The sequence below is a fragment of the Oncorhynchus gorbuscha genome, linkage group LG21 (genome assembly GCF_021184085.1).
Source record: "Oncorhynchus gorbuscha isolate QuinsamMale2020 ecotype Even-year linkage group LG21, OgorEven_v1.0, whole genome shotgun sequence".
In the NCBI taxonomy this organism is placed as follows: Eukaryota; Metazoa; Chordata; class Actinopteri; order Salmoniformes; family Salmonidae; genus Oncorhynchus; species Oncorhynchus gorbuscha.
Window position 1 is genome coordinate 42,579,417 of NC_060193.1, and position 21,926 is coordinate 42,601,342.

General features: G+C 45.5%; 1 protein-coding gene across 1 annotated transcript in view; it reads left to right on the top strand.

The window, feature by feature from the left end:
* Positions 1-6,332: 6,332 nt before the first annotated feature.
* LOC124007709 (partitioning defective 3 homolog B-like) overlaps positions 6,333-21,926 on the top strand; it is a 171,153-nt gene continuing 155,559 nt past the window's right edge. The window contains exons 1-2 of the mRNA XM_046318418.1: positions 6,333-6,783; positions 20,973-21,077. Of these exons, the coding sequence (XP_046174374.1) occupies positions 6,667-6,783; positions 20,973-21,077 (222 nt within the window). The 5' untranslated portion in view covers positions 6,333-6,666. The remainder of the gene's footprint in view (positions 6,784-20,972; positions 21,078-21,926) is intronic.

A 21,926-nucleotide genomic window follows, 5' to 3' on the forward strand; every position in this document is an offset into this window, starting at 1 on the left:
GTCGCACAGCGACAGGATTGACGACCTGGGAGACACGGAACGGACCAATGAACCGCGGAGTCAACTTACGAGAAGCTGTCGTAAGAGGAAGGTTGCGAGTGGAAAGCCACACTCTCTGGCCGCAACAATACCTTGGACTCTTAATCCTGCGTTTATTGGCGGCTCTCACCGTCTGTGCCCTGTAACGGCAAAGTGCAGACCTCACCCTCCTCCAGGTGCGCTCACAACGTTGGACAAACGCTTGAGCGGAGGGAACGCTGGACTCGGCAAGCTGGGATGAGAACAGAGGAGGCTGGTAACCCAGACTACTCTGAAACGGAGATAACCCGGTAGCAGACGAAGGAAGCGAATTGTGAGCGTATTCTGCCCAGGGGAGCTGTTCTGCCCAAGACGCAGGGTTTCTGAAAGAAAGGCTGCGTAGTATGCGACCAATCGTCTGATTGGCCCTCTCTGCTTGACCGTTAGACTGGGGATGAAACCCGGAAGAGAGACTGACGGACGCACCAATCAAACGACAGAACTCCCTCCAAAACTGTGACGTGAATTGCGGACCTCTGTCTGAAACGGCGTCTAACGGGAGGCCATGAATTCTGAATACATTCTCAATAATGATTTGTGCCGTCTCCTTAGCGGAAGGAAGTTTAGCGAGGGGAATGAAATGTGCCGCCTTAGAGAACCTATCGACAACCGTCAGAATCACAGTCTTCCCCGCAGACAAAGGCAGACCGGTAATGAAGTCTAAGGCAATGTGAGACCATGGTCGAGAAGGAATGGGAGCGGTCTGAGACGACCGGCAGGAGGAGAGTTACCCGACTTAGTCTGCGCGCAGTCCGAACAGGCAGCCACGAAACGGCGCGTGTCACGCTCCTGAGTCGGCCACCAAAAGCGCTGGCGAATAGACGCAAGAGTGCCTCGAACACCGGGATGACCCGCTAACTTGGCAGAGTGAGCCCACTGAAGAACAGCCAGACGAGTGGAAACAGGAACGAAAAGGAGGTTACTAGGACAAGCGCGCGGCGACGCAGTGTGCGTGAGTGCTTGCTTAACCTGTCTTTCAATTCCCCAGACTGTTAACCCGACAACACGCCCATAAGGAAGAATCCCCTCGGGATCAGTAGAAGCCACAGAAGAACTAAACAGACGGGATAAGGCATCAGGCTTGGTGTTCTTGCTACCCGGACGGTAAGAAATCACAAACTCGAAACGAGCGAAAAACAACGCCCAACGAGCTTGACGGGCATTAAGTCGTTTGGCAGAACGGATGTACTCAAGGTTCTTATGGTCTGTCCAAACGACAAAAGGAACGGTCGCCCCTCCAACCACTGTCGCCATTCGCCTAGGGCTAAGCGGATGGCGAGCAGTTCACGGTTACCCACATCATAGTTGCGCTCAGATGGCGACAGGCGATGAGAAAAATAAGCGCAAGGATGAACCTTATCGTCAGACTGGAAGCGCTGGGATAGAATGGCTCCCACGCCTACCTCTGAAGCGTCAACCTCGATAATGAATTGTCTAGTGACGTCAGGAGTAACGAGGATAGGAGCGGACGTAAAACGTTCTTTTAGAAGATCAAAAGCTCCCTGGGCGGAACCGGACCACTTAAAACACGTCTTGACAGAAGTAAGAGCTGTGAGAGGGGCAGCAACTTGACCGAAATTACGAATGAAACGCCGATAGAAATTAGCGAAACCTAAAAGCGCTGCAACTCGACACGTGACCTTGGAACGGGCCAATCACTGACAGCTTGGACCTTAGCGGAATCCATCTGAATGCCTTCAGCGGAAATAACAGAACCGAGAAAAGTAACGGAGGAGACATGAAAAGAGCACTTCTCAGCCTTTACGTAGAGACAATTCTCTAAAAGGCGCTGTAGAACACGTCGAACGTGCTGAACATGAATCTCGAGTGACGGAGAAAAAATCAGGATATCGTCAAGATAGACAAAAACAAAAATGTTCAGCATGTCTCTCAGAACATCATTAACTAATGCCTGAAAAACAGCTGGCGCATTGGCGAGACCGAACGGCAGAACCCGGTACTCAAAATGCCCTAACGGAGTATTAAACGCCGTTTTCCACTCGTCCCCCTCTCTGATGCGCACGAGATGGTAAGCGTTACGAAGGTCCAACTTAGTAAAGCACCTGGCTCCCTGCAGAATCTCGAAGGCTGATGACATAAGGGGAAGCGGATAACGATTCTTAACCGTTATGTCATTCAGCCCTCGATAATCCACGCAGGGACGCAGAGTACCGTCCTTCTTCTTAACAAAAAAGAACCCCGCCCCGGCCGGAGAGGAAGAAGGCACTATGGTACCGGCGCCAAGAGACACAGACAAATAATCCTCGAGAGCCTTACGTTCGGGAGCCGACAGAGAGTATAGTCTACCTCGAGGAGGAGTGGTCCCCGGAAGGAGATCAATACTACAATCATACGACCGGTGAGGAGGAAGGGAGTTGGCTCGGGACCGACTGAAGACCGTGCGCAGATCATGATATTCCTCCGGCACTCCTGTCAAATCGCCAGGTTCCTCCTGAGAAGTAGGGACAGAAGAAATGGGAGGGATGGCAGACATTAAACACTTCACATGACAAGAAACGTTCCAGGATAGGATAGAATTACTAGACCAATTAATAGAAGGATTATGACATACAAGCCAGGGGTGACCCAAAACAACAGGTGTAAACGGTGAACGGAAAATCAAAAGACATAGTCTCACTGTGGTTACCAGATACAGTGAGAGTTAAAGGTAGTGTCTCAAATTTGATACTGGGAAGATGACTACCATCTAAGGCAAACATGGGCGTAGGCCTGTCTAACGGTCTGAAAGGAATGTTATGTTTCCGAGCCCATGCTTCGTCCATGAAACAACCCTCAGCCCCAGAGTCAATCAAAGCACTGCATGTAGCACCCGAACCGGTCCAGCGTAGATGGACCGACATAGTAGTACAAGATCTAGATGAAGGGACCTGAGTAGTAGCGCTCACCAGTAGCCCTCCGCTTACTGATGGGCTCTGGCCTCTTACTGGACATGAAATAACAAAATGTCCAGCAACTCCGCAATAGAGGCACAGGCGGTTGGTGATCCTCTGTTCCCTCTCCTTATTCGAGACGCGAATCCCTCCCAGCTGCATGGGCTCAGTCTCAAAGCCAGAGGAGGGAGATGGTTGCGATGCGGAGCAGGGAAACACCGTTGATGCGAGCTCTCTTCCACGAGCCCGGTGACGAAGATCTACCCGTCGTTCTATGCGGATGGCGAGAGCAATCAAAGAGTCCACATCTGAAGGAACCTCCCGGGAAAGAATCTCATCCTTAACCGCTGCGTGGAGTCCCTCCAGAAAACGAGCGAGCAGCGCCGGCTCGTTCCACTCACTAGAGGCAGCAAGAGTGCGAAACTCAATGGAATAATCCGTTATGGACCGTTCACCTTGGCATAAGGAAGCCAGGGCCCTAGAAGCCTCCTCACCAAAAACTGAACGGTCAAAACCCGAATCATCTCCTCTTTAAAGTTCTGGAATCTGTTAGAGCAATCAGCCCTTGCCTCCCAGATAGCTGTGCCCCATTCTCGAGCCCGGCCAGTAAGGAGTGAAATGACGTAAGCAACCCGAGCTCTCTCTCTAGAGTATGTGTGGGGTTGGAGAGAGAACACAATCTCACACTGCGTGAGAAAGGAGCGGCACTCAGTGGGCTGCCCGGAGTAGCAAGGTGGGTTATTAACCCTGGGTTCTGGAGGCTCGGCAGGCCAGGGAGTAACAGGTGGCACGAGACGTAGACTCTGGAACTGTCCAGAGAGGTCGGAAACCTGAGCGGCCAGGTTCTCCACGGCATGGCGAGCAGCAGACAATTCCTGCTCGTGTCTGCCGAGCATGGCTCCTTGGAACTCGACGGCAGTGTAACGAGCGTCTGAAGTCGCTGGGTCCATTCCTTCAGTCGGTTCCTTCTGTCATGCTGGTAAAAGAGGACCCAAAAGCGACTTAACAGAAGCAGAGTTTAATAATGTTCAAAACGGAATAACTGACATCCTCTAGATTTGTAGAGGGGAAAACAACTGGAGAAGCGGCCACAGACTGCAGGTCGCTTCGGGTAGGCGCAGGCCGTAGTCGACTGAGACACCTGCTCACACGCAGCGTCTGATGAAGGCACAAAACACGACAGAACAGGGTGATACACAATCACGGCAAAAAACACGACAGGACAGGGCGAAACGCAATCACAGCATGGTGAATACAATATAAGGAACCGACGGAACAGGAACGGATTACAAAGGAATAAATAGGGAATCTAATCAGGGGAAAGGATCGGGAACAGGTGTGGGAAGACTAAATGATGATTAGGGGAATAGGAACAGCTGGGAGCAGGAACGGAACGACAGAGAGAAGAGAGAGCGAGAGAGTGAGAGAGGGAGGGGGAGAGAGAGGGATAGAACCAAACAAGACCAGCAGAGGGAAACGAATAGCATGGGGAGCACAGGGACAAGACATGACAATAAATGACAAACATGACAGCGGTGTATTTCGTGGGCAGGTTGGTCAGGATGATATCTATGAGGGTGCTCGTGTTTACAGATTTAAGGTTGTACCTGGTAGGTTCCTTGATAATTGACGATATGGCGACATTTCCTACTTAGCAGTTAGAAGATGCAAAAAACCTGAATTTAAGATTAAGTAATAATGTTCCATCTCACAAAATTAAACAGACATTATCAGGGATTTCAAATTAGCAAAGTTGGCTTGCTTGAGGAATGAATTTAATAACCTAAAAAAAAATATTCCATATCAACAAATCTCTTAGTCGAAGGTTGAGGCTTGAATACCATGGCTATGTGTTGGAATTACATGGTGACCACACCATTCGCCCGCATGTGCCATCACACGTGTAACAGTATAACTTTAATCCGTCCCCTCGCCCATACCCTCACCCACGAAGCATCGTTACCCATCGCTCCACAAATGCCACGGCTCCTGCAGAGCAAGGGGAACCACTACTTCAAGGTCTCAGAGCAAGTGAAGTCACCAATTGAATTGGAGCGTTGGACTAGTAACCAGAAGGTTGCAAGTTCAAATCCCCGAGCTGACAAGGTACAAATCTGTCGTTCTGCCCATGAACAGGCAGTTAACCCACTGTTCCTAGGCCGTCATTGAAAATATGAATTTGTTCTTAACTGACTTGCCTAGTTAAATAAAGGTAAATAATAATAATAACCGCTATCTAGCGTGCACCACTGCTAACTAGCTAGCCGTTACACTCACCCCTCCTTTTCCGCAGCAACCAGTGATCCGGGTCAACAGCATCAATGTAGCAGTATAACTTTAAAACATCCCCTCGCCTCTACCTGGGCGCGAACCAGGGACCCTCTGCACACAGACTAACAGTCACCCACGAAGCATCGTTACCCATCGCTCCACAAAAGCCACGGCTCTTGCAGAGCAAGGGGAACCACTACTTCAAGGTCTCAGAGCAAGTGAAGTCACCAATTGAAACACTATTTAGCATGCACCACCGCTAACTCGCTAGCCGTTACACAAGCTTGTTGATTTTGTCCACCCCACCAGACATGATCAGGGTTGAAATATCAAAACAAACTCTGAACCAACTATATTATTTGGGGACAGGTTGAAAATCATTATACATTTATGGCAATTTAGCTAGCGAGCCTGCGGTTGCTAGCTAATTTGTCCTGGGATAGAAACGTTGAGTTTTTAAAATATTTTTTTTACCTGAAATGCACAAGGTTATGCCCCCGACAATGAATCCACAGATTAAACCCAGTTCATTTCTAGTGATCTTTCCTCCTTCAGGTTTTTTCTTTTGACTTTATATGGCAGTGGTTAGCATGTTAAACTCTCAATCCCTCGCCATAAATGACGTATTGGCCCTTTAACAAAGTTTAGGTAGTGATTTGCTCGTGGTTGTTTGGTAAGCATGATGCCGCTTTGAACTTGTATATTTTTAGGGTATAAAATCAAAGCAGAGTTTATGGTAAACTGGCTCTACATAGTTTACGATCATTGCCATGTTAAAAAGAAAATGGCTTAAAGTAGGAAAGACGACGAAGTTGAATCTTTGAGAAGATAAAATATTCGAAGCAATCGTTGATACGTTTATCAACAGCCTAACATTGGGTCATCACTAGTTACCACAGCCACAGTCATAAACCATGCCCATTTAAAAAATGTATCTCATTAAAATCTGATTTTAGACTTATCCACACTGCTAACCTTTCCCTAACCGTAAATTATTTTTTATTTTGATACATTTTTACGATAGGACAATAGCCAATTTTGACTTTGTGTTTGTGGTAACTAGTGGAAACCTACCATGACGTGATTTATGTTGATCAACTTCCGGATGTCAGTGCAATGACCAACAGGTATAGTTCAGCCGACAAAACAATGAAGGCTACTTCGTTTATTAATTTGACCGATAATTGAGAAAAGCAAATGTTTTTTATTATCGTAAATTGTAGTTTTGAGTAGTACTTTTTAATGCACGCGTGTCATTTTGTCATTGTAAATTTGTCCAGTGACATCTTTGCTCCGGTTTCGGTTGAGGCTTGTGCGGTAACAAGCGTTTCGCAGCCTCTCGCATGTGAAGGAATCACAGAGGAATATACCGATTATCAAAGAAGGCTGTTCTTCAAATAACTTTTTTTCGGATTACAAGGACAACATGAAAGTCACTGTAACTTTTGGAGCAACTGCTGTGGTCGTTCCGTGTAAAGGAGAATGGACAGTTCGGGAGTTGGTAGACCAAGCCAACCAGAGGTATCGAAAGATTCTGGAACAGGTAAGCAAATGGGCTCTTTTGAAATATATTCACGTATTTTACTTTGGCTGACGTTTGTTTTTATACCCTCCCTTTTAATCCGGTTTGTTTGTCATTTTAATTATTATTTATTTAATTTTGAAACAATAGTCTACTACATATTTTCCTACATTAGGCTATATTCATTAACTCTTGAAACGGAAACCGTTTACCATTAACCAAGCGGAAGCAAATGGTACGAGACGGGGAGGGACTTATCTGCATTTGTCCAATAGAAACTGGATTTCGTTGCAAAATTTCCAAGCCATAGATACAGATACTTGAAACCACCATGTTATTATTCTGGACAGAATGTATATACCAGGCTACAAATCAACGGGACACATTGTAAATAACTTTTAATCACGTTCTTCAGGTGTTAGTGGTCTATATGAGTATCATGTGCCCCAGCTAGCATGCAGCTGTCAATAGATGTTGTATGTGGCTCTGTTGAAACGGTCAGTATCTCCCTGTGCAGGTGGGACTCTGTTTGATGTGCTCTGCATCGTTTCGCCTAGCCTGTGTGGCGGACAACAGCCTTTGTCCTCTGATTGATGGGGGATTAGGGTGGCTGACAGCTCAGTGTTATCAGCTGGTTTTTCCCTGGCGCGATGGCAGGAGGCCGGTGATGGACAGGGTTATGCCAGGCAGGCAGTGGGGATGGATGGCTTCCCATTAGAGCTTCCACCCAGGCACCCACCTGCGTTGGTGGGCTCTCATCTGCAAGTTCTCCCCTGGGCTGACTGGGTTTGCGTCCCAAATGGCATCCTTTTCCCTATAAAGTGCACTACTTTTGACAAGGCCCTAAGTTGAAAAAGTAGTGACCTATAGTAGTGAACTATATAGGAAATAGGGTGCCATTTGGGACGCACACTGGATTTCAGTTGCAGCCCAACATCCAGGCAAGTTTTCCCCCTGTCATTGGTTATAGGACCCTGAGTTTGTCCTGATCAGGTCACATGGGAAAAAAACTCAGGGACTTACAATATGTGGCTGCCGAGCTACCCTTGTCTAAATTATGTCTGGCTTCAATTGGTAGAATTAGTAGAAGCCTCTTTGTGGCCAATTATGTGTGAAACACATCTCACTGACCTAGAAATCCCTCGGACATGATCAAAACAAACTCAGGGTCCCACAAAGTGAAATTACCTGTGTCTAGTGAGATTCATCCTAGGAACAATCAAGGGGTTGGCTGGCGAGGATCCACTCTATCGTAAACCATGAACTTTGCAGCTCTCTAATTGCCTGCCACTGGTGTGACAGCATTCATAGACAATGTCCGGTGTCCTTGGCTTAAACAGAGATATCCTGGGTCTGTGTGGAGAAGGCACACAGAGGAATGTCAATCACCCTCTGTGGAAAAGGGAAGGTAGTGTAGCTGCATGGTTTGTCCCTGCCACTCAGGTTATAGCCATAGCCCGTGCCAATATGGTAAGACTCAGACAGCCATGAGTTCTCTGTAGCTATGTGTCCATCAATATTATATATTTTTTTGAGCAATGGAGGCTCCTCAGAGGAGGAAGGGGAGGACCATCTTCCTCAGTGAACTTCATGAAAATATAAATTGTGAAACATAAAAAGAATATACTAAATATATTCACTTGTCACCAAATAATTGATTAAAACACACTTTTCTGCAATGAATGTCAATAGTAGCCTCAGCAGCACACACAGCTAGCTTCTGTCCTCCCAGACCTGGACTAAAGCATCCGCCAACTCTTGGACAGTATGTGGTGCAATGTGGCATTGGTGGATGGAGCAAGACATGATGTCCCAGATGTACTCAATTGGATTCAGGTCTGGGGAACTGGCGGGCCAGTCCATAGCATCAATGCCTTCCTCTTGCAGGAACTGCTGACACACTCCAGCCACATGAGGTCTAGCATTGTCTTGCATTAGAAGGAACCCAGGGCCAACCACACCAGCATATGGTCTCACAAGGGGTCTGAGGATCTCATCTCGGAACCTAATGGCAGTCAGGCTACCTCTGGTGAGCACATGGAGGGCTGTGCGGCTCCCCAAAGAAATGCCACCCCACACCATGACTGACCCACCGCCAAACCGGTCATGCTGGAGGATGTTGCAGGCAGCAGAATGTTCTCCACGGCGTCTCCAGACTGTTGCGTCTGTCACATGTGCTCAGTGTGAACCTGCTTTCATCTGTGAAGAGCACAGGGCGCCAGTGGCGAATTTGCCAATATTGGTGTTCTCTGGCAAATGCCAAACGTCTTGCACGGTGTTGGGCTGTAAAGCACAACCCCCACCTGTGGACGTCGGGCCCTCATACCACCCTCATGGAGTCTGTTTCTGACCGTTTGAGCAGACACATGCACATTTGTGGCCTGCTGGAGGTCATTTTGCAGGGCTCTGGCAGTGCTCCTCCTGCTCCTCCTTGCACAAAGGCGGAGGTAGCGGTCCTGCTGCTGGGTTGTTTGCCTCCTCCACGTCTCCTGATGTACCGGCCTGCCTCCTGGTAGCGCCTCCATACTCTGGACACTACGCTGACAGACACAGCAAACCTTCTTGCCACATCTCGCATTGATGTGCCATCCTGGATGAGCTGCACTACCTGAGCCACTTGTGTGGGTTGAAGACTCTGTCTCATGCTACCACTAGAGTGAAAACACCACCAGCATTCAAAAGTGACCAAAACATCAGCCAGGAAGCATAGGAACTGAGAAGTGGTCTGTGTTCCCCACCTGCAGAACCACTTCTTTATTGCCTAGAATTTCCACCTGTTGTCTATTCCATTTGCACAACAGCATGTGAAATTTCTTGTCAATCAGTGTTGCTTCCTAAGTGGACAGTTTGATTTCACAGAAGTGTGATTGACTTAGAGTTACATTGTGTTGTTTAAGTGTTCACTTTATTTTTTTTGAGCAGTGTATATTCACTTAGCTAGCAAATGCAGCTAGCTAGTTTAGCCTACTCAAACACCCGGCACAACACTGAAACTCTTCCTGGTCGAGGTAAGCTTTTGGTTTTATTAATTTATTACCATCGTGGCCCGCCTGTGTAACTGCTAAACTGATTTCTGACTGTACACTGTACTGCATGATTGTAGCGGGTTTACTAACGCCTTAGTTCAAGTTGACTATGACGACAATGTAGGCTCTGTGTAGTGGTTAGCTGTCATGATGTGAAGGTTTGGCTTGGAAAGGTTTTTCACCTGTTCACAGACAGCTGATGTGTTGTGCACTGAAGGTAAAAGGAGGAGAACGCGTAGAAGGAATTATATATGTGACCGACAGGCTCAATTTGGTCTTATGTAGGAAAATTTGAAATTGTGTTTTTTACATTGGATAAAAGTAGAGACTCGGCGGGGTGGGGGTCCATCCCTGCTCCCCTTTCCTCCTCCATCCTTCCCCAAGGTTCTAGGTCTGTCTTCTCTGCGGCCCATCCCGTGCCCCCTCGCGCCTTGAACCTCACGCGCTTTAAGTGGATACAGCTGGAGAACTGCAAGGCAATCCCATTGCGCGCCACTCGGGAGCCATGACCAATATATATTGTCCTGCTAATAACAGGGTTAATAATATATTTGTGAGAATATCCAAGGGGCTTTTATATAATTCTAAATGAATAATATTAGCTTTATTTAAAAAAAAATATGTATATATATATTTTGGAGATTTTGTTTATAAATAACATAAAATTAGTGAGGAAAAAGGCCATTCTTGAACATGGGTTGAGACATTGTTACTAATTTGTAAATAAAGCCAGTTTGTTATTTAGAATTAGTTATTTCTGTTTTTAGAGAGAGAGAAACACAAAACCTACAGTCAACCCATGGGTCTCCCAGTCGAGGCTGGCATGGGTATTGAACCAGCATCTGTAGCAACACCAGCCTTTCAAAGCAGTTCATGGCTACTGATGTGAGTGCTACGGGAGGTAATCATTTAGGCATGTTGCCTTTGCTTTCTTGAGCACAGGGACTATGGTGGTCTGTTTGAAACATGTCGGTATTACAGAGTCGGCCAGAGAGAGGTTGAAAATGTCAGCGAAGACACTTGCCAGTTGGTCCGCTCATGCTTTGAGTACACGTCCTGGTAATCAGTCTGTCCAGGTCTCATGTGGAGAATCTGTAATTCTGTACACAATCATGTTGTTCTGCTGTGATTGTCCCTTGAGCTCATCAGATTTCTGTCATTGTTATCATGGATTCACATACAGAACTGATGCCCCTTCTCAATGACTTACAGATTGATTTCATCTTGCCATTCTCTTGTTTTAAACTCAACGAGCTGACCCTGGGGGAACTGCAAACTGCTCTTCAGGTTCTGGACTGCTCTGGTTAGGTTGTCCATTCTTTTATTAGTTGACTCCACCAGTATTTGGACAAAACACTATTTTCTTGTTGCTTTTTTTCTTGTTGTAACAACTGCATGTGTAATACTTTATTATTCTTTTTTAAAGATCCTTCACCTTATGGTACCCCTGTCCTCAACGGTACTCCCGCCGGCTTTGGTCTTCGTCGTGGTAACAATGTAGGTTACGCTCTTACTCCTCGCAGTTCCAAACAGGGCAGGTTGCAGCAGGGGTCTAGACAACCACAATCCTGGGTCAATACGCATTTCCATCCACAATGGCTAACCACTTCGCGGGCTGTGTTAAAGCCCTCAACAAATCCATGCTAGCTTGATGGGTAGCTAGCTTGCAGCTAGGCTGCCTCCTCAGACCCTGCCTTGGTTGGCAGGATGACTGGACAGATGGTAGTGGTCCCAGCAACTGATCCCACATGTGTTACGGGATCCAAACTCATAAGGTACAGTAGCTACTGTAGCTAGAGCAAAGCACTACTTCCTATGTACAGTAGCTACTGTAGCTAGAGCAAAGCACTACTTCCTATGTACAGTAGCTACTGTAGCTAGAGCAAAGCACTACTTCCTATGTACAGTAGCTACAGTAGGTAGAGCAAAGCACTACTTCCTATGTACAGTAGCTACAGTAGGTAGAGCAAAGCACTACTTCCTATGTACAGTAGCTCCTGTAAGTAGAGAAACACTACTTCCTATGTACAGTAGCTACTGTAGCTAGAGCAAAGCACTACTTCCTATGTACTGTAGCTAGAGCAAAGCACTACTTCCTATGCTGCTGTTCCTCTCCCTTCTAATAATACATTGAAGTGCTATGTTCATTACAGTTCCCTTTCTCTTGTACCTCCTCTGAGGTACTCCATAGCTTTCTATTGGCTTGTTCATTAATTCTTTTTCTTCTCTTACGCTAATCCAACACATTTCCCTTCAGCTGTGTAATTGTGTTGGGAGGATTAAAGTGTGAAAAACCAGCGCCCCGAATTTAGCAACGAAGCGCTTCACTAATCGTTATGCGCTTCAACGCTCTCGAGATATCGCTTCAAATGGGCGACTTAGCGGTGTAATTTGCCGAAATGTACCCTCTGACTGTCACTGTTAGGCCTAATTCTATTGTGTTGACTGATCCACCATTGCCACATGTCCCGTTTGTTTGAAGGGGACCCAGGAAATGTGAATGTCCATGACACATGGGAATTTATGGAGTTTGACAACAAGAATTTAAGACAGATTTTTCTGTCCTGATTTTGTTTTTCAATGTACTCTCTTGAAGTGTCACGTAATGAGACAGGATTAAGGAAGAGTGGTAGAAACTAGGCAAGATAATAATTCCATTTTTTTAAGTGCCTTGAGATGTTTGGCAAAATAATCTACATAATAACCAGATGGGAGTATGCATATATCAAGAGAGCTAGCTGAAATACTGCCAATTAGGCTAAATCCTGATGCGTAGTAATATGCACCGAGTGATTTGAATGAGCAGTCAGGTGCAGTGTCTCTCTAGTGTTATGGGTGTTTCCTTTGGCTCTCTCCCAGTGACAGAGGAATTAATCGGCAGTCTCCATTCCTGAAGGTTGGCTGGTGAGGTTGCCCTGATATGCTGATCCGGGTTCACTTTTGGTATTTTACCCACTAATGGTTAAGGTTTGGATTGGGGGAGGGGAAGGTGATCATATATCCGTACCTAAGGGAAACTTCACTCTCCTACAACTGTGCCATGCACCTGCTCAGGGAGAAAAATGTGCAGGTCTTCCCACAGGTGAAACCTGTTTTTCAAGGGAAGTATTCGTGCTATGCCTGGAGATTAGATGTGCTACAGTTGGGTTCTTGTTTTGATGTGTGAGAGAGGATATGTGTAAGCCTAAATCCGTTTCTCTGCTCCCACAAGGTAACACTGAGTACCCTCGACTGTGTGTGTGCGCGTGTGCGTGCGTTGAGCCAAACACACACACACAGCTTTTCGTTATAATTCACAATTAATTTAGACTTGTACATTGATTATCTCTTTCTCAATTGTTCTATTTTACACCACTATCAAGTGTGGTTGTATCGTTCTGGTACCCATACAGTACCACTCACGGAATGTAGAGGCTGGCCCTGTGTCTGGCATTGAGATTACAGCTTGACTATTTGTTTTAAACAAATTGACTTTTTTTTCTCTGTCATGGGCCATTGTTAAAGCCAGACCCCTATTGATAGTGTAAGCTTGACTTTGATGCAGCAGAGCAAGATGCCCATTCGTAACACGATGATGCTCCACTGACGCCGGGTTACCAGTCTGGTACCCAGGCTAGCTCCACTAATGATCCACTAAAACACTGAGGCTATTGGCCTAGTAGTTGCTGACACACTTGCTATTGTAAATATCATTGAGCTGTTAGCAGGTGAATCTGAGTAGGGACAATCTGATTTGATTTGTGTGGCATGAATCTTGACACTTATTCTTGCGTAACATTAGGGACTATTGTAACAAACCTAACACAATGGTAACTCTAAGCGCAGGCGGTAGCACTATAGGTTCAAATATTTTTGTTATTTTCACGATCACAATTATTGGCGCATTATTGCTGACGTTGGCGCAAAATGGATGGGTTTTGATAAATTAACAACTTGTGGGTGTGACCCTCAACTGGCCAATCAGGACGTGATCCACGGCGAAATATGGTTGCTTCAGGTTGTGTATTTATGGTCTTATGTATTGCCTTGGAATCAAATCTAATTCCAATGTTAGTCCATTTATAGTTTAAATGGCTTACAGAAACGAAATAACAAAATGTAGGCCTAACTTGAACACATTTGCAGTCCACATTGTTAAGTAATTGTATGTCTGCAACAGCATTCACGCTGATACAGGGGCTAGGCCTACTGTAAATTGCATTATGGCTGAGCATGGACATGCCAAACATTGTCAAACAAGATTAAATTAGTTTTTGATATGGCCTAACAAATTCTAAACAAAACGAAACCAATAATTTTCTGCCAAGGGTGTATAATATTAAAACAATGCAGACGATGGAGGGTTTTACGCACATCCAAAATGGGGCCTGCTTGGCTAAAATAATGTGGCCCTGCCTACAATGCATAGTTAAAAAGTCGGCTCACTGTTTTACTCCTCTCCAACATTATATATTTTTTATCTTAAATAAATTTTACCCCCTTTTCTCCACAATTTCGTAGTATCCAATTATTAGTAGTTACTATCTTGTCTCATCGCTACAACTCCCGTACGGGCTCGGGAGAGACGAAGGTTGAAAGTCATGCGTACTCCGAAACACAACCCAACCAAGCCGCACTGCATCCGACCCGGAAGCCAGCCACACCAATGTGTTGGAGGAAACACTGTGCACTCTCTGGTGGCACAGCTAGCGCTGCGATGCAGTGCCCTAGACCACTGCGCCACCTGGGAGGCCCAAACTTGATATTTGAATAAAGCTTTGGTGATTAACATTTATTTCCAAACGGTCTCAAGAGCCAATCCCTTTATCGACAGTCTTGAGTACTTTGCGATTGCATTGGGCAGACACAAAAAAGACTTAACCTCCCCTCTCAAATATCATAGGGAAGAAACATTAGGTTATGTTTCTAAATATGAAAAATACAGGCACCAAAAGCACAATAGGTTACTCTTACTCCATGTGTATATGGGCAGTGTGGATAGGCTGCGTTTCCGCTGTCAAAAGTCATGCCATAACCAACTCGGTTCTGCTAAAACTTTTGTTTGGACATAAATATCCCTATCAGCACTGCCTGAAATTAGCAGCACACACCTCAAATATTTCCACCCCGCCCATCTGAGCGCAAGCGTGCTGATATATGACAGGTAAAATGCCAATGCACCAGTTTTTACAGTAGCTTGCAAAAGTATTCACCCCCTTGGCATTTTTCCTATTTTGTTGCTTTACAACCTGGAATTATTTTTTTTTTTGTGTAATTTGATTTACACAATATGCCTACCACTTTTAAGATGCTAAATATGTTTTATTGAAACAAACAAGAAATAAGACATCAAAACAGAACTTGTGCGTGCATAACTATTCACCCCACAAAGTCAATACTTTGTAGAGCCACCCTTTGCAGCAATTACAGCTGCAAGTCTCTTGGGGTATGTCTCTATAAGCTTGGCACATCTAGCCACTGGGATTTTTTCCCATTCTTCAAGACAAAACTGCTCCGGCTCCTTCAAGTTGGATGGCTTCCACTGGTGTACAGCGATCTTTAAGTCATACCACAGATTCTCAATTGGATTGAGGTCTGGGCTTTGACTAGGCCATTCCAAGACATTTAAATGTTTCCCCTTAAACCAATCAAGTGTTGTTTAGCAGTATGCGTAGGGTTATTGTCCTGCTAGAAGGTGAACCTCATCCCAATCTCAAATCTCTGGAAGACTGAAACAGGTGTCCCTCAAGAATTTCCCTGTATTTAGCACCACCCATCATTCCTTCCATTCTGACCAGTTTCCCAGTCCCTGCCGATAAATAACATCCCCACAGCATGATACTGCGACCACCGTTCTTCACTGTGGGGATTGTGTTCTTGTGGTGATGGGAGATGTTGGGTTTGCTGTGGTGACATATTCTTTCAATTATTTGAATAGTGGATTTAATGGTGCTCCGTGGGATGTTCAATGTTTCAGATATTTTTTTTATAACCCAACCCTGATCTGTACTTCTCCACAACTTTGTCCCTGCCTTGTTTGGAGAGCTCCTTGGTCTTCATGGTGCCGCTTGCTTGGTGGTGTCCCTTACCTAGTGGTGTTGCAGACTCTGGGGCCTTTCAGAACAGGTGTATATTTACTGAGATCATGTGACACTTAGGTGAACTTTATTTAATTAATTATGTGACTTCTGAAGCTAATTGGTTGCACCAGATCTTATTTAGGGACTTCATAGCAAAGGGGGTGAAAATACATACTTAGCAAAAAAGAAACGTCCTCACTGTCAACTGCATTTATTTTCATCAAACTTAACATGTGTAAATATTTGTAGGAACATGACAAGATTCAACAACTGAGACATAAACTGAACAGTTCCATAGACATGTGACTAACAGAATTGGAATGTGTCCCTGAACAAAGGGTGAGTGAAAAGTAACAGTCAGTATCTTGGTGTGGCCACCAGCTGCATTAAGTACTGCACTGCATCTCCTCCTCATGGACTGCACCAGATATGCCAGTTCGTGTGAGATGTTACCCCACTCTTCCACCAAGGCACCTGCAAGTTCCAGGACATGTCTGGGGGGGAATGGCCCAAGCCCTCACCATACGATCCAACATTTCTGTCTTGCATGAAATCACGCACAGAACGAGCAGTATGGCTGGTGGCATTGTCATGCTGGAGGGTCCTGTCAGGATGAGCCTGCAGGAAGGGTACCACATGAGGAGAACGTCTTCCCTGTAACACACAGCGTTGAGATTGCCTGCATTGACAAGCTCTGTCCGATGATGCCGTGACACACCGCCCCAGACAATGACGGACCCTCCAACTCAATCCCGCTCCAGAGTATAGGGCTCGGTGTAACGCTCATTCCTTTGACGATAAATGCGAATCTGACTATCACCCCTGGTGAGACAAAACCGCGACTCGTCAATGAAGAGCACTTTTTGCCATTCCTGTCTGGTCCAGCGACGGAAGGTTTGTGCTCATAGGCGACGTTGTTGCCGGTGATGTGTGGTGAGGACCTACCTTACAACAGGCCTACAAGCCCTCAGTCCAGCCTCTCAGCCTATTGCCACCCTGTACTTGTCCCGCAGGTGTGATGTTTGGATGTACCGATCCTGTGCAGGTGTTGTTACACGTGGTCTGCCACTGCGAGGATGATCAGCTGTCTGTCCTGTCTCCCTGTAGCGCTGTCTTAGGCGTCTCACAGACATTGCAATTTATTGCCCTGGCCACATCTGCATTCCTCATGCATCCTTGCAGCATCCCTAAGGCACGTTCACGCAGATGAGCAGGGACCCTGCGCATCCTACTTTTGTGGTTTTTCAGAGTCAGTGAAAAGGCCTCTCTTGGGTCGTAATTGTCTATCGTCTGTAAGCTGCTAGTGTCTTAATAACTGCTCCACAGGTGCATGTACATTACATGTTTATGGTTCATTGAACAAGCATGGAAACAGTGTCTCTGGGATATATGGGACGGTAGCGTCCCACCTCGCCAACAGCCAGTGAAAGTGCAGGGTGACAAATTCAAAACAACAACAAAAATCTCATAATTAAAATTCCTCAAGCATACAAGTATTTAAAGTTAAGATTCTCGTTAATCCAGCCACCATGTCTGATTTCAAAAATGCTTTGCAGCAAATGCACCACAAACGATTGTTAGGTCACCACCAACTCACAGAAAACACACCCATTTCTCCAGCCAAAGAGAGGAGTCACAAAAAGCACAAATAGAGAGAAAATGAATCACTAACCTTTGATGTTCATCAGATGACACTCATAGGACTTTATGTTACACAATACATGTATGTTTTGTTCGATAAAGTGCATATTTACATCAAAAAATGTCATTTTACATTGGTGCGTTACGTTCAGTAATTCTAAAACATGCAGTAATTGTGCAGAGAGCCACATCAATTCACAGAAATACTCATCATAAATGTTGATGAAAATACAAGTGTTATACATGGAATTAGAGAGAGACTTCTCCTTAATGCAACCGCTGTGTCAGATTTTTAAAAACTTTACGTAAAAAGCAAACCATACAATAATCTGAGTATAGCGTTCAGACAACAAAGCAGCCAAAAAGATACCCGCCATATTGGGTAGTTAACATTAGTCAGAAATAGCATTTATAAATATTCACTGACCTTTGATCTTCATCAGAATGCACTCTCAGGAATCCCAGTTCCATGATAAATATTTGATTTGTTAGATCATGTCCATTTATGTCCAAATAGCTTATTTTGTTAGCGCGTTTGGTAAACAAATCCAAACATGCGTTCAGGTCCAGCCGAACATCGGATGGAAAGTTCAAAAAGTTATATTACAGCCCGTAGAAACTTGTCAAACTAAGTATAGAATCAATCTTTAGGATGTTTTTATCATAAATGTTCAATAATGTTCCAACTGGAGAATTCCTATGTCTGTAGAAAAGCAATGGAACGAGAGCGAACTTTCTCGTGACTTTCTCGTGCACGCACCACTTTTCCACTTAAAAATATTTTTTTGTCCTTTTTGTTTAATTTGACCCCTTTTTCTCCCCAATTTCGTGGTATCCAATTGTTTAGTAGCTAGTATCTTGTTTCATCGCTACAACTCCCGTATGGGATTGGGAGAGACGAAGGTTGAAAGTCGTGCGTCCTCTGATACACAACCCAACCAAGAAGCACTGCTTCTTAACACAGCGCGCATCCAACCCGGAAGCCAGACGCACCAATGTGTCGGAGGAAACGCCGTGCACCTGGCAACCTTGGTTAGCGTGCACTGCGCCTGGCCCGCCACAGGAGTTGCTGGTGCGCGATGAGACAAGGACATCCCTACCGGGCAAGCCCTCCCTAACCCGGATGACGCTGGGCCAATTGTGCGTCGCCCCATGGACCTCCCGGTCGCGGCCGGTTACGACAGAGCCTGGGCGCGAACCCAGGATCTCTGGTGGCACAGCTGGTGCTGCAGTACAGCGCCCTTAACCACTGCGCCAGCGCCCTTAACCACTGCGCCAGCGCCCTTAACCACTGCGCCAGCGCCCTTAACCACTGCGCCAGCGCCCTTAACCACTGCGCCAGCGCCCTTAACCACTGCGCCAGCGCCCTTAACCACTGCGCCAGCGCCCTTAACCACTGCGCCAGCGCCCGCCCTTAACCACTGCGCCAGCGCCCGCCCTTAACCACTGCGCCAGCGCCCGCCCTTAACCACTGCGCCAGCGCCCGCCCTTAACCACTGCGCCAGCGCCCGCCCTTAACCACTGCGCCAGCGCCCGCCCTTAACCACTGCGCCAGCGCCCGCCCTTAACCACTGCGCCAGCGCCCGCCCTTAACCACTGCGCCAGCGCCCGCCCTTAACCACTGCGCCAGCGCCCTTAACCACTGCGCCAGCGCCCTTAACCACTGCGCCAGCGCCCGCCCTTAACCACTGCGCCAGCACTTTTCCATTTTTTAAAGATTTAAAAAAAAAACAGTATTTTTTTTCATTTCCCTTCACCAGTTTGGACTATTTTTGTGTATGTTGATTACATGAAATCCAAATAAAATCCATTTTAAATTACAGGTTGTAATGCAACACAACAGGAAAAATGCCAAGGGGGATGAGTACTTTTGCAAGGCACTGTACATAATTAAATTGCCTACTAATGTCTATTTGACGCTAGTGCCACCTTAACGCCAGCCAAAAATAGAGCCCTACATCCTAAACTTCTCCAAATCTTGCTTTTTGTGCATTTGACCTGTTGGCCACAAAAAGGGGAAGCTAGAGTTGTGTGGCCACCTCTCAGACAATACTGTTTATTAGTGTTATTTCTTTTTTTTTAAACGACTAATTGACCAATGTCAGTTCAATTATTTTGAATTCTATTTTGTTCATAATTTTCCGTGAGCTAGATGCACACATTGCTGAGTTTCTCTAGAGATAAATCAGATCAAGCCTGAACTGTGTGATGTCGTCGGGAGTTGTAGTTTCCAACAGGCCAATATTCGACACAGCTCAGAAAACGTGGTAATGAACTACAATGACCATAATGCATTGCGCGCCAACTTGTCCGTTTTGTTTCTTTTACACCTGCTACTGATCTGTAAAAGGGACAGAAGAATGTGCGATCAAGGGGATAGACTTGAAAATACATGAGCGAAGGGTTTGGTAGTTTGCATTCAACAAGTATGCCTTATTTACTTTGAAGAACTACTAGGATAGTGATTTTGTCAGACAGCATATAGCAGCTCTATAGAGATGAGATGACTTGTAATAAAATAATAATAAAGTCATCAAATAAAACAAATGTAATAAACACAACTGAAATATTTTAGTAAAGATATATATGAATAAATTATGGTTAAGTGATAAGCAGTAATGGACAGTCAGTACCATCATGGGACTTTTTATTCATTGTTTTATTCTGTGTTACAGCATTCAACCCACAATGTATAGTGCATTTAATGTAGAAAAATATATTATCGAAACCGTAATCGAACTGAATCCGAACCTTATAAAAGCACTAATCGCTCAGCACTACTGTTTAGTAAAATGGCACATATTTCAGATTATGTCCTGAATAAAAGATACAAGGAAGATGGTGTCCTATCTGTTCTCAGACCTGTGTTGCTATAGTGAAGCTTCAGGAATGTGCCCACCACTCTCACGGAGTGGGGGGGAACTAGAAATGCGCCACCCCCCCCCAACACCACTTACACAAACAACTTACACAAACACAAACTACTGTAATTGGCTACTGTCATACATTTTGATAACCTGTTGTTAGGAAATAATAATGAGGTAAGTAAACAAAAACAACACACACAATGTGTTACCCTCTTCTCAACCATATTTCTGAATCTGTAAGGAGGAAACAGTGCAGCCATTTGGCGCTTCATAACCCAGTTTTGTCTTATGAAGGTTTGAGGAAATTACGCTTTTGCTGCAGTTTACTGTATTCATATTAGCAGGTTGCAAAAGGTACCATTTCAACAATAACTACTTTTCAGAAGTGCAAATGTATACCATTTAGAGGCTGCTTTGATCCAAAGCGACTCGGTCAGGCGTGCATACATTTTATGCATGGGTGGCCCCGGTAATCGAACCCACAAACCTGTCGTTGCAAGCGCCATGATCTATCAACTGAGCCATACAGGACCATTAAAAAGTTTGTTTTTACCCAATAACCAGCTGATCAGGTTCTTATCAGGCTCATGTCTCCATGTTTTCCGTGTGCCTACCAGAATGGGGAGGACTTCCTGGTTCGGACCCACCACATGGAGTACTGTGACGGGGGCATCTTGGACCTGGATGACCTGCTTGCTGACCTGGTGGAGGACCGAGACAAGGTAAGGCCCAGTGATGTCAACATTAATATACATCTTGAAAATATCTACGTCTGGGTGAGCCTGTGTCTGGGTGGACGGGCAGGGTGAACTTGCCCCTAGACCTAGACCTCTGGTCAGTTATGCGTTTCCCCCGCTAATGGTTAAGGTTATGAGTGTGGAAGTTGATCCTAGATCTGTACCTAGGGTACACTTCACCCCAGAGCAGGTGAACAGAGTAGTACAACTCAATGCCTGGTATTAACACAACACGCATGTAACCTCTCACAGGCGGGATTGGAGAAAGTGGTCATATGTCTCATTGCCTAAACACCTTTATCAAGTGTCATGAAGGGATGACAGCAAGATGCAGAAATGAGTTACTGGCTTTCAAACCGAGGCAAACAACCCATACCATGTACGTGCATACAGTAATTTGTGAACTATGACTGTCGTGTGTGCTGACGACTCTGTGGACTTGCTTATCTGGTCTGGCCTGTCTGATAATGGTTGGTTGGTGCATGATGGCTTGCGTCATACATCTCACTGAGAGGCAGGGTTTGGTTATAGTCACTTAGTGTTTTGCAGTTAATCTTGTTCAGACTTTTTTTCTTTTTCACTCTGAAACAACTGAACCATGAGGGGAAGGGAGTTCCTCAGATAGGGAGCAATGGTTCGGTGTGAGAGTCAGCGGATAGGCAACCATTGTTAGTGTATCATGCCTTACCTGTGTGGTCTCCTTCACCTGCTGTGTACGCACGAACCCACACAAACTGCTGCACTTTCTAGGAAGAAAAAAAGATTTGGCATTATACATTCCTAAAATGTGCTAATAACGGCTTGTAAGTGGGACGCAGAATAGAATGATAAATT